This window comes from Zingiber officinale, chromosome 2B, assembly GCF_018446385.1.
Source record: "Zingiber officinale cultivar Zhangliang chromosome 2B, Zo_v1.1, whole genome shotgun sequence".
In the NCBI taxonomy this organism is placed as follows: Eukaryota; Viridiplantae; Streptophyta; class Magnoliopsida; order Zingiberales; family Zingiberaceae; genus Zingiber; species Zingiber officinale.
Window position 1 is genome coordinate 10520782 of NC_055989.1, and position 13490 is coordinate 10534271.

General features: G+C 36.5%; 1 protein-coding gene and 4 non-coding genes across 6 annotated transcripts; 4 read left to right on the forward strand and 1 right to left on the reverse strand.

Annotated features, from left to right (window-relative positions):
• The first annotated feature begins 1751 nt into the window (after positions 1 to 1751).
• Positions 1752 to 1845, forward strand: LOC122050021. The gene has a single exon (XR_006131241.1). It is a non-coding gene; the product is annotated as a small nucleolar RNA U31b (small nucleolar RNA).
• Positions 1846 to 1913: 68 nt separating this feature from the next.
• On the forward strand, positions 1914 to 2002 carry LOC122049991. Its single transcript, XR_006131216.1, has one exon. It is a non-coding gene; the product is annotated as a small nucleolar RNA Z195/SNORD33/SNORD32 family (small nucleolar RNA).
• Positions 2003 to 2084: 82 nt separating this feature from the next.
• On the forward strand, positions 2085 to 2167 carry LOC122049992. The gene has a single exon (XR_006131217.1). It is a non-coding gene; the product is annotated as a small nucleolar RNA Z196/R39/R59 family (small nucleolar RNA).
• Positions 2168 to 2216: 49 nt separating this feature from the next.
• On the forward strand, positions 2217 to 2360 carry LOC122050006. Its single transcript, XR_006131231.1, has one exon. It is a non-coding gene; the product is annotated as a small nucleolar RNA F1/F2/snoR5a (small nucleolar RNA).
• A 493-nt stretch (positions 2361 to 2853) lies between these two features.
• LOC122045268 (cytochrome P450 724B1-like) lies at positions 2854 to 5397 on the reverse strand. 2 transcript variants are annotated; one of them, XM_042605409.1, is made up of 9 exons: positions 5175 to 5397; positions 4759 to 5083; positions 4537 to 4689; positions 4238 to 4477; positions 4091 to 4174; positions 3943 to 4021; positions 3729 to 3838; positions 3242 to 3366; positions 2854 to 3154 (listed from the first exon to the last, which is right to left on the reverse strand). In XM_042605409.1, the coding sequence occupies exons 1-9, from the start codon at positions 5387 to 5389 to the stop codon at positions 3055 to 3057; spliced, it is 1431 nt and encodes a 476-aa protein (XP_042461343.1). In that variant the 5' UTR covers positions 5390 to 5397; the 3' UTR covers positions 2854 to 3054. The 2 variants fall into 2 exon arrangements, 1 of the variants encoding a protein (XP_042461343.1); XR_006129954.1 differs by lacking the exon at positions 2854 to 3154 and having other exon boundaries at positions 3240 to 3366; positions 3638 to 3838.
• Positions 5398 to 13490: the final 8093 nt, after the last annotated feature.

A 13490-nucleotide genomic window follows, 5' to 3' on the forward strand; every position in this document is an offset into this window, starting at 1 on the left:
GTTTGAAATAGGGTGGTTAAGGATAAACTTTGAAATTTATTAAAGATCTCTGAACGAGCTTTGATTTGATATATTATAGGCCCTGTGGTTCAATCCGAGTCAAAAGTTATGACCTCTCAAAGCTTCCACCGATTCTGCTCCGATTCTGCTCCGATCCTGTTACGATCCTACCGATCCTGTTCCGATCCTACCGATCCTGCTGCGATCCTGCTGCAAAACTCGATTCTGCACGATCCTGGATCGATTTTGGGTCTTAGGATCGTAGGATCGTACGATCCTACGATCCGGATGGCGATTTTGCAAACTATGATGGTACGTAGAGTTAGAACCGTCAATTTGGATTGAGCCCGTCGAATTGGTCTACTCCGTCAAACAATTTAAACAGATTGGATTGGAATTTTATTAACTCAAGTCCGTCGTGAGCCGATCCGCTTAGGCCCACGACCCGCTCGGATCGATCTACGATGGACTTGGGTTGACCCGCGGGTTGAAAAACACATGTAAGCAGTTTAGATCAGTAGTCAATACTGCAACTACGAGAGTACCAGGGGTTAAATTGTAGCATTTCATTATCTTCTTCGTAGAGAGGAATACTAATTAGGAAAAGTTTATACTTGTGAAGTTAAGTGTGATAGATAAAAGTTATAGAAATATATATACACACTTTAAAGTCGATTAATCTTAAACGTAGATGATCTTCTTATTTGATTCGTTTATGGGATAAATCTGAAACATACATTATGCTCAATGAAGAGCTTGGTGTGCGTACCCAAACTAGATGACCTTCTTAAAAGTAGATGACCTTCTTATTTGATTAGTTTACGCACGCATAGTCAGGGTACCACTGATCTAAATAGCTCGACGCACAGCCAAGAGTCCTAATTACTATTTCTCTTCGTTGCACAATTTTATATCAATTTATTATCTTTCTTTATTATAATTTTAAAATAAAAATAGTACTTTTGATCCAACATAAGTACTTGTTTGTGTTTATTTATATTTAAAATACATATTTATGAATATATTTGATTGATGAATCATTGTGAAGTAAAATATTGAAGTTATAAATTATTTTTTAATTTTTTTAAAAAGTTTGATAGGCTCGCGGGTTGGCCCGACAAACCCACGATCCGCCTTGGATTGGGTTGGATTGAAAATTTTCTAACCCGCCAAGTTGCCGGGTTGACTCGTCCTATCCCGTCAAATGATTGGCTCGTCACGGATCGACCCGTTTTGTCATGTGTTGGTCTGTCTGATAGCTCTATGTAGAGTAATTTTTTTTTTTAAAAAAATTCAAGAATAGATAAATAAATTTATAATCCATTATTTTTATTTTTATAGACTTATTATTTTAGGTGTCTCCTCTTGAATTTTTTTTTGAGATTTTTTTCTCTGCAACTAAGACTAGTCTGATTTTATTGATTTTATTTTATTTTTGTTTTTTTAGAATTTTTTTTACGCATTTATTTTTAACACAATCAATTGGATCACCCCATAAAAGGGGTGAGCAGCCCCGCCGGATCCGATCCAACCCGTTCGATTGTCTTTTCGGCCCGGTTGGCGGGGGACCCGGTAAAATTGGATCCGCCAGCCTTATCAAAAAACCCTAACCCTCCTCTTTAAATACCGCTTCCTTCCCTTCTCTCTCTCTCTCTCTCTCTCTCGTTACTATCGGAGCAGCGCCACCACCGTCTTCCGTCTGTAGTCGTTTATTTGGGTTCCTTTGCTCCGATCTGAGATCGTTTTGTTTTGAGCGTGATGATTGTGTAAATGTCGCCCCAGTCTTACGAATCCTGTCGTTCTTCGATCGGATTGTTTATGGTGATGGACATTTCTATCTGATTCCTTCTCAAGCTTCTCTTTGATTATATTCGTTTGATTCTTCGTTTTATTGCTTGTGTCTCTTGTTTTATTGGAGAACTGATGATTCCAGATCCATAGACTTCGTTCTGCAATCCAGATGATGAATCATCATTATACATGCACTACCATCTGATCTCCCTTTCAAGTAATATTTTTTTTTTTGTAATTTGGGTTTTGTTTAAAGCTGAATCTGATTTTTGTTTGATTTGGTAAATACGATATGCAATCAAGGATGAAGTTATTATGATGCTGATTTCCATGATTATTTCTAACAAATTATCACCATCTTTCGGCTGAGATTGCACGAACTCGTTTTTTTCAAGTTTTATTGAGAATTTTGACCTTTAATATGTTGATGCCACGAGGTATCTGGTGCTCTGTTAATTTATGGCTGAGCACCTCGTAAAAATGGCAGAGATGGAAGGGGGGACAGGCATTGCGACACTGGTTGCTCATTTTGTAAGTGTGCTTTCTGTTACTAAATCCTGTTCACATCTTAAAACTAATATTGCATTTTGAGATTGTTTCATGGGATATGAGATTGATAATTGTTGTGCATTTGGAAAGGAAGAACGGAAGAGAAGAATTATCCATGTTTACATGCGAAGAAAAGTGACTGTCTAGTTGAAAATGGTTAAATTATTGAATGTTGTACTTAACTTTGATATGATTGTAAATCAACTAAATTTATTAGTAAGATTGTGTTTGGTTTGATAAGATTTTTTTTTTTTTTTTTTCTTTATAATGGTTGGTTTTATTGTGAGTGTATCGACTTTTCTTACTTTATAGAGGTCTTGTTAGACTTTTAAATAAAATAAGCTACCAAGTTCATTAACAATTCAAATAAATTTAAAAATATACATATTATAAATTATTAAATAAGCTAAATTTTGGTTTTGATAACATAGTTTAAGATATAAGTAGTTTTTGGCTTTTTAAACAAGCTTGACTTGCTTATATAGCCATAATTATCCTCAAAGAACTTGAATATAATTTATAAATGAAGCTTTATTCATCTTACAATGTCAAGACTGAAATTAAGAGGCAGAGCTTTATCTTTTCTTTCTCACTTCCTTTGCTCTGTTTTTAATCTAACTACTGCTACGTCAATGTAAACAACTAATCCTTGGAAGTTCTAGAACTGACAAAAATTACAGTTCATTGAAATGTTTTGTCCCTCTTATAGCTAGTTCAATATTTTGATGATATTGGTATAATCTGCAGGGGCAGCTGCCTTTTGAACTCCACATATGGATAGGCCATGGGGATGTCTCCACACTCTACCTTCCACCTGAAGACAAATCCCATGCCGCAAATCACCATTTACATGAATTCATTTTTATGTAGTGTTTAGGCCAAAAAATGGCTTTTAGCATACCTGAAGTTGAGTACCATGTAGTGGAGGAAGAAAGCAGCCTCTACCTTGGCAAGTTCTGATCCTGGGCAAAGCCTTGGACCACCACCAAATGGTGTAAATCTCTTGCTTGTTGTTTGTTTCTGATCCTATTCACCATTTACATGAAAAAAAGCTGGACTTTAGATTACCAATATTAGTTTGACTTTACAAGAAAAAATGTTCAACTTGTTTTGAGGTCTTAATATCATAAGTAAAATTATTTGGATGCATGGCATTTCATACTCCCAAAGTGAAACTGATAATACAGCATAATGTAACTACTACATGATCTATGATTCAGGTCTGGAAGATGAGGGTTCTCATAGAAGATATGTGAAATCAATGTAAGAATGCAACAAAATTCTTGTGACAAATTACCTTCTTCCATCTCCAAGGGAAAAATGAGGGTTCTCATAGAATATAAGTGAAATCAATGTAAGAATGCACCAAAATTCTTGTGACAAATTACCTTCTTCCATCTCCAAGGGAAAAATTCATGAGGATTTTTGTAGAGAGAGGAATCTAAATGTGCTGCACTAAACACTGGAAGGACTTTCCAGCCACATGGGATAAAGTAATCTGGTTAAAGAACATAGAAATTAAATATTCTATATAATTACAAACTATGTGTATGAAAAAGATTCATCTAATGCATCCATGCTTCAGAGCAAGTGGAAGTACACCTTTGTATCTGACATCCTTCAGAGCTTTCCTGTGAACAAACTTGACAATGTTTCCACATCTTAAAGTCTCATTGATGACCTAAAAGAGAACCTATCTTATTAATCCACATTGTGTATAAGGCTTCATGTAATTCATCCTCTGACCTACATGCTGAGTAAATTCCATTCTCTTGTAGTCTTCTGGTGTTAAATCCTCTTCTTTTTTGTTGGCTCTAATGGTCTCATGCTCCGACTGAAACATTGCAGGAATAGTTTCAATAATTAACCAATACAGATGGAGAGATAGAGATCTTACCTTGAGCTGCTCTAGAGCTGATGGACATTGCCCAAGAAAGTATACAGCCATGGAGATCAGAAGAGAGGTTGTCTCATAGCCTCCCAACAAAGCATCCAGAACAAAACTGACCTTTTCCTCCTCAGATAGGTTGCTAGCTGACAGCAATTCATCTAGGAAGTCACCCTTCTTGCTGGAATCTCCTCCATTTTGTCTTGTAGCAAGTATGTTTTTGACAGTGAATGATATCCTAGCTCTTGCCTGTAAAATTGTGTTAGGATATGGAGATTATCTCCAATCAAATAAGAAACTAAATTTACCTGTACAGCTTTGGCATAGGAGGTCCCTGGAATGTAAATGGGGAAGGAGATGAGCCCCTTCATGAAGGTAAGGAAGTCTTCAAGAATTCTTTCAGTCTGTGACTCACCTTGCGACATCCCAAGCACTTGTTTCACTATAACTCTGAAAGTGAACTATCAACAAGGTAAAGCATTAGATTTAGCATGCAACACTAATTACTGTCGTAATATCTTGAAGTAAACCTTTCTGGCCTCTTCACAGAGGAAGATCCTTTGCTTGCCCTTCCACGCGGCGATGACTTCAAGAGCGATCCTGCCTATGTCAATAAGATATCCAGTTCTTGACTTGGTGGTAGTCAGCAGTGTCAGAGCCAAGCTTCTTAGCTTCCTGTGAGTGTCTCCAACCACCACAATCATGGAAGATTTGCCAAGTATGCCATGGATAGGACGGGGATAGCTACACTGGAAGAGTTTCTCCTCGTTGTGAAGAATGAAATGGTTCAGTTCCTGGTCGCATGAGACGATCGTCGGTGTGCAGAAGAGATGTGACTTGAACACCTTCCCGTACCTGCTTATACTCAAAACAAACTTCAACAAACTTTTACTTCCTTTCACTGCTGGACATGTTGAAACAATTGTGCAGGAGGAAAAATCATTACCTGGCACAATGTTCTTCCAGGAAACGTCCAAGAGTGTAAGAGGCATGTGGAACCAAAAATCTTAAGGTCTCACCAATAAAAGGCCAGCCAAAGTTCCCTCCTGGAGCAACTCCATGATTCAGTAACAGGGGAAGCAAATGGTTCAACACCAGAATCAACATCACCACGAACAACCCGGCCATGAGAAGAACACAGAGCAGTTCTCCCTCCATCATATTCTGTTCACTCTTGGAGAGAACTGATGAAGCTTCTTCTTTATAAAGTAAGCCTGCTCTTGTTGACCTGTCAATAACAATTCATCTGCTATAACTCACTTAATAACTGAGGAGATTTTTCAGGATTGCAGTCACATCACTGTCTAAACTATTCATCATTCCTCTTGTTTTGGCGGGGGGCAATTAGATTCTTGACTTGAATAGCCACTGACAAGCTGTGGTCGTTGGCTTCCTATTTTATGGTCCCAATGCAACATTGAAGCATTCGTTTCCCTCTTTGGAGGGCTACGTAATTAAGGGCCGCACGAGTTGCAGTGATTGTAGCACAGATAGGTCCAACGTATACCCATCGAGGCTGCACGCCGAACGATGATACTTCTGAGATCTTCATTAACTCTGCCTTTAGCTTCTTTCATGTTCATCCAACGTAGACCCATCGAGGCGGTCCCTAAGTGCACGCCTACCATACTGATCAATTGCCGGCCGGTGGATAAGTCGGACTTCCGGCGGATCTCCGGCTATGCCTCCCAGATGAATACTCTGTTAATCGTTTTTACTTCTATTTTTCGCCCCCTCGAAATCGGGCAGAAGTGAGTGGACGGAAGCAAGTGGCGAGACAGTCTCCTCCATGCCACCCGTGCATACATCGATGAGGACCATAAGGTCGTCGAGGACATTGTCCTCTGTGAGAGACGCTCCAACCACGAACCCGATGACGAGGATAACTCCAATGTCGAAGTCGACTTCTCCTTTGCCCCCCTGAACTACAGCTCTGTTGCCGATGCCGTCGCAGCTCTCTCTACCTTCATGTCCAAGTTCACCATAGGACCCAAGATCTCGGACTGGGACGAGCATCGGCGAAGGTGGCTGGACAAGAACCCGGGGTTCCCGAGCTGGCGCCCTGACGGAAAGCCACGGATCCTCCTCGTCACTGGATCGATGCCCAATCCCAACAAAAACCCCATGGGCGACCACTACTTTCTGAAAGGGACCAAGAACCAAATCGACTATTGCAGCCTCCACGGGATCGAATCGTCTACAACACGATGCACCTCGACCACAAGCTCGCCGAGGATTGGGCCAAGCTCTCATTGATTCGGTGGTTGATGTTGTCCCACCAAGAGGTGGAATGGTTCTGGTGGATGGATAGCGACGCCTTCTTCATCGAAATGGCCTTCGAAATCCCTCTCTGACGCTACGCCGCCCACAATCTCGTCATCCTCGATCGGCTAACCACACCTAATTTTCGAGAAGCATTCTTGGATCGCCCTCAGCGCGACATCTTCTTTCAGCGCAATTGCTAGTGGAGTATGGAACTGCTGGATGTGTGGGTCCTAAGTCGATTTGGTGGACAGGTACGAAGAGATATGGAGAAGCATCACACTGGCTTGGAGGTGGAATGGAAGCCAAGGAGACTACCTGGTGGAGGGTTGCTTCAACAAAATTTTGGGTCTCGAAGGATTCCTCTTATTGTTTCTTTCCTATTATATGTTTTCCATACCCTTTCCCTTCCCTCCTCTACAGTGTTATTTTCCACCGTGGGTCACATTCCATTCCTTATCCACGCTTTGGAGTTTACAGAACATTAGATTTTGATGAGATACGGAGGTAGATTGACAAGTCAAAGCAACGGGGTGGGTGTTGAAGGAGCTCAGATCTTCTTAACAAAGGGATGAATCAGTTGTATTATGAAATTTCATTAGTGGAGATGGAGGATATCATCCTTTATTTTTTGTAAAAATTGTCCCTCTATTCTTAAATTCTTGGATCTGTCATTGGTCGGATCATGATCGTTTTTGGTTGTGATCCCTTCTTAAATTTACCGTCCTTTTTTGATTATAGTTTAGATTAAAACGGGCGATCGGAGGCCACCCGAAGGCTGCCGATGGTGGCCAAATGGTCAGGTAGTCTGACTCCTAACGGGAGGCGGCCTTCGATCGTCCGTCCTGACCCAAACTATATCCTGAGAAAGGCGGTGAGCCATGGAGGGATCACAATCAATTACGATCTGATCACGATCACGATCTAATCGTAATTGTAAGTAGTTCATCTACTGATTTTTTTTTTTTTTTGGATGGATTAGAGGATCCCAAACTAAGGATATCACAAAATTTTTAAAAGATTTATATAATTAAAAAAAATGAATAAAAAAATTTAAACGTTGAGATAAAGTCTGAGGTCTGTAATTTAGGGCGTCCGTAACAAAAAAAAAAATGGAAAAAGAGACTAAAAAACTGAGTTAATTTTTAATGACATAAAGAAAAAGAGAAATCTAAAAAAAAAACAAAAGAAAAAATCTCCGTTAGAACAGTCATAGTTTAAATCTATGTTTTTCTTTCAAAGATAGAGTCTTTAATTAATGGAAAAGTAATCATTCCTTCTTCCTTTTGTAATAATATAAATTCTTAATAAATTATTATTTTAAAAATAAATACATTCTATAAGTTAAAAAAATACAAATAACTATAATTAAATTAAAATTTATAAATTAATTAAATATTAACTAAAATTACAAATTAAATTAAATTTAAAATTAAATTAAATTAAAAATCATAAGTTAATTAATATATTAATTATAAATTAAATTAAAAACCACAATTAATTAAATTATTAATTAAAAATTATATAGAGACATTAAATAAAACAATAAAAAAATAAAAGAAATATGATTTATAATGTAGGGTCTAAAAAAATTATAGGAAATTTTTTTGATGGTAAATTTTTATATTTTTGAGATGATAATGACATGACATATTGGGAATAAAAAAATCTTATTCAGAGTTTTAACCCTACCATATATGTGAGTTCATCTATGATTTAGTCCAAGTTGTTCAATTGACTAAATGTAAATGTTAGGTGTACAAAATATTTATTTTGAATAAAAGGTGAAAGAATAATTCATACTTCAGCGATAAGTTGATATTCACAGTTTGATTCTCAGTTATAGTATATTGTAGAGTATTTTTCTTTAGTGGAATGACAAATTTAGGAAATTAAGCTATTGAACCATCCGTTATGAGTATTTTTTAATTTATCTTGATAATCGATGAAAATTTTCGTGGAATCGAATTGGTCATCACAGTATTAATCGACTTGAAAGACATCTGGTGCTAGTTAAAAAAAAAAAGATTAAGGGCTTGAAGAAAGACTAAATCATAAAGGTTTAAATTTCTTGATAATTTAGGGTTTAGCTAAGGGAAATCTACAAAGACAGTAGGTAATTCAAGATTCAATGAACACAAATGTTACAAAGAGAGTAGGTGCCATTATTCTAATTGTGATATCTTTTGAATTATGTTTTCCTCCACATATACACATTAATAATTGTTTAGTGTAATTTAAGATTTTTATGTTCTAAAATAACAACATCTGAAACAAAAATAGAGTTCATTAATAGATTTTAAAGCTTAATTCCTAAGATAGTTATATAGGAAACTAATTAACAACCAAAGGGAATGTAAATCTAACATTAGAAGTCAAATTAATTGATACTTATATGGATAAAAAGAGAATATATTGCTTCCAGGGCAATGGTGCAATAGCTGAATACCTTCTTAATTTCTCAGACGTCTAAAGATTGAATCCAAACTTCGACGAATTAATGAATGAATTTCTTTTAATAGGTGGTTGATCTAATAATATTGGGTTGATGAACCACCCGTAATAGTGGTTGGTGAGAAACTTCTATGAAGCCGAATAAGTATTAAAAAGCCTAAGCTGAATATTTAGTATCAACTTACAAAAAAAAAAAAAAAAAGAAGAAGAATATATCACATTGTAATTATTTTTTTTGTTCAAAAAAGTGATTATGAAGGTTATAAATGATCGAAATATCTCATTATGTCATGTCTTAACAAACCTCCCTTTAATCTAAGCCATCTTGATTTGCCTAACTTTGTTTCCTCGCATATTTTTAAATAAATAATTTCTAACTTGAAATTGGATAATTCTGTATTAACAAATAATTATACATTCCAATTAGAATTTCATTATTTGATCATGATTAAATTTTAGCATTAATTCAAAATCAATGATCATAATCAAGCCTTAATGGTACATTATGTTACCTTAATGACTCTTTATAAATAATCTATAGACCTTGGCATCTCTCTTTATATTTGTTTTATCTTTGAATCCTCATGGAAAACTCTTCCAAGACATTTAGTCTAGTCGATTGTTCCTTGGTTGAAAGGCTTTGGATGAACTCGGAAGAAGAAGTGCGAGCAAAAGTGTCCATGCCCTACTATCCCTACCGGTGCAAGAAGTGTCACAAAAGATTTTCAACAAAGCAAGCATTAGGGGGACACCAAAATGGCCACAACTACGAGAAGAAATTGATGATGTCCACCTTCCCGCATCGTGCCACTTCAACTATTCCCGAAAACTTCTCGGTGATCAACTCTATACACAAACCAACGGCTTCTATAAACGCAATGAATCACTCGGTGGTTTGGTCGTTACGAGATCATCAAAATCATTATCAGAAGGCTCTTGAAGAAGATCATCGGCCTCACCATTTCCGGTTTGTTTCACCGGTTCAAGAGGCTGCAAGAAAAGATGACGAGAAGGTTAAAGTAGTGACCATTAACTTTCTCGATGCTGATTTATCTCAGAAAGATTGGATGTGTGCCAATGATATGGATCGTGATTACGATAAAGCTAATCTCGATGTTGGCTTAGACTTGAGCTTGCACCTCTAGCTAGTAGGTTCAAGCTTCCTCTTCATTTTACGATCACTTCATGTCTCTTGTTTGTAATACCTTTGTAATGGAGTAGATCCTCCGATTCTTAGGATGTAAGAAGTATTTGTGATGCAATGTTGATGTATGAATTATGTACTTGTTTATTCTCTTATTCAAGGAAGTATTTACGACTTATTATTGCAATCGAAAAAGATGAGAATGGAAGATCCAAATGGTCTTCAGCTTCACGTGATAGTGTTTTCTTTCAAAAGAACATTAATATTCATAAAACAAACAAAATACATTACTTGTTTTGGTTAAAACTTTATTGTTGATGATCTTGATCATGCTTCAACAAATTAAATAGCTTCTTCTTTTCTTCTCTTCTACGTGAAGGTCTTCAAAGGCTAGAAGAGAAGCTGCGATAATGCCAATTCTAAAGTCATTGAACTGAAGGTCATGCCGGTGCACTGTTGGTTCTTATAAAAACCCAGGTCCTATGGATTCTAAACAATGAATAAAAACTCGAATATAAGAAATAAGAATAAGAAAGATATAGTTTCATCATGATCGCATGACATAAGAAAGTAAATATATAAGTTATAGGATTGAAAGCGCTAGAGGAGGGGTGAATAACGCTCGTGACTTTACGCATTTTAGAAAATGTTCGCATAAAAAGTAAGCACAGCAGAATAAAGAAAGAGATAAAAAGACAATGGCTAATACGACCGAGATTTACTTGGTTCAAAATCTATGACAACTCCTACTCCAAGGCCAACATGTGAGAATATTTTCGTTGGATAAATTCTAATCAATAAAAAAGTTACAATAATGATTACAATTTGAGTACAAGTAACTTGAATAAAAATAATACCGACTGTGGGATCGATGACGTGCTAGAGGGAGGGGGGGGGGGGGGGGAAATAGCACTCGTGGCTAATTCGTTCGTTTATCGGAAAACACAAAGTAAGAACGCAGTGGAATAGAGAAAGACACAAAAGCAATCACTAACACGATTTCTTTTACTTGGTTCAGAGTCTGTGACGACTCCTACTCCAAGGCCTACGATCGTTGATCGCTTACGTTGGGCAATCACTATAGATCCGAAATTCTTTACAAATATATAAGTACAAGTAATGAACTTAAAAACATATTATAGCAACAATAAATGATTAGGAATTGGTTTGTCGATTGTCGGAATAGCAGCTGAGCATTATTGAGTTATTTTGGCGTAGTGCGCAACTTAGAAGATCACTGTGAATGATGATCTTCGAAGTAGTTGGCTGAGCCCCCTTTTTATAGTCTTTTCAGACCTGATCCAGATCCTCTAATCTCGGGATCAGGTTTAACTCGACCCGGATCGATCGACCGATACCCAAGTTTGGTCGACCGAACCTACTGAATCCACTTGGGCTTCCGTCCAGATGCAATCTCTCTGGATGAGCCTTCGTTCGGTTGACTGATCCCTCCGTTCGGTCGACCGATTAGCTGATGGTCTCCGCCTTATCCGATCAGATCAACCTGGCTCGATCCAGTCATCACTTATCCTCGATTCGGTCGACTGATCCCGATGACCCGGTCTGACCTCTGGAAATATGATCCTACTATACTGGGGTTCGGTCGATCGATCCAGACGTTTGGTCGACCGATCAAGGCTAAGTCCAACCCTGCAAAACTGTTAGTTTCCTACAAAACAAAGTTAGACAAAATAGCAAATAATATATAAATCAATAACTTGATAGCTTTCGAACTGTCCGGTTTTGACTTCAGATTTCCTCCGGAAATCCTAGGTCAAATCGACGCCTATTGTTTCCTTAGCAGGGAACATATACTCACATACTTCTCTCAGGAGAAGTTACCTATTGTCAAACCGATCCTCCAGACCGATTGGATTTTTACTCAGCGCTCGAGACTTCAGGTCTTTATACTGGATGTTCACTCCACGACCCGTCCAGACTTCCACCTGGTATGCGACCACCAGGATTTTCACCTAGAGTCCCTGACTTTAGGATTTTGCCCAAAGCGCTCAACCCGCCAAGACTTTCCGCCTAGGGTTACCACCCCCTAGGGGTTTCCACCTGCCTAACTGCAGCTAGGACTTTCCATCACCTAGGGTTATCACCCCTTAGGATCAAGGATTACCACCCCTTAGGGTTTTCCACCTGCCTAGAATCCACTAGGAGTTTTGCCTAAGACAACTTAAGACTTTCCTACAAGCTCAATCAACCTTGTTAGATCACAAGACAACTTAACTTTGAACCCTTTGACATAATCAAAACTTAGGTTCGATCGCATGGTACTTCCTGCACAAATAATCTCCTCCTTTTTAATTATGGCAACCTGGTTCAAAGTTAAGTAAAACATAACAGTAATTAAAGGATTTTAACATGAGCATAAATGCAATAATTTGGAAAAAAAAAAACTCCCTTATGCTCCCTCTTTCACAAAAACTATATTTAACTCTTAACTTTGACTTTTCTATCCCCTTTTGACATAAATCAAAAATAAAATAAGTAGAGAGAAAGTTGTTTAACATGTAAAGATAGTACAAAATAAATTTACTCTGTTAAAGGGGAGCACTTAGAAAAAAACTTAGCTAATTTTAAGTTTCGAAACTGTCTTAGCTTTTAAAAAAAAAAACTTAGTTAAATTTTAGCATTGAAAATAATTGTTTTGACAAACACTTAGCTAAACTATTTGAAAAAAAAAACTTTGTTAAGTACTTAGCTTTCTGAAATTTTGATAAAAACATGGCTTTAAAAACACCTTGATAAAAACTTAGCTTTAATAATTAGTTTTATAAAGGTTTTGAAAAAAGCTTAGTTAGAAGTACTCAACTTAAAAAAGATTTTGATAAAAGCTCAGTTTAAAAAATTTGATATAAACTGAGTTAAGCACTTAGCTTTAAAAAGAAGTTGATAAAAAGTTAATGAAGTACTTAGCTTAAAAAAAATTTTCATAAAAGCTTAGCCTTTAAAAAGATTTTGATAAAAATACTTAGCTAAGTAAATGATTTCTTTGAAAAATATTTAAAAATACTTTATCAAATACTTAATTTCTATCTTTTCAAAAATAATTTATTTTTATTTTCAAAAATAGTTTAAAAAAATTAAACTTCCTTTTTCAGAAGTATTTTGAACTTTTAAAAAGTTTAATTTTAAAAAAACAATGCTTTAACAAAATAAAAATTAATATCTTAACCTTCCTTTCACTCCCCCTTAATTAATGCCACAAATGTTTAAGGGTCCTAGAGTCTAAGTATGTAAATCAAAAACATAAAATTTATTATTTATTTTCCTGATTTTTCATCTCACATATTCTAGGTTATCAAACATGTACAACTTATGAATTTGTGTGAGATAGAGTTAAGTTAATCTTGAAGTTGATTTTATCTATGAAGATATTAAAGAATATTTTAA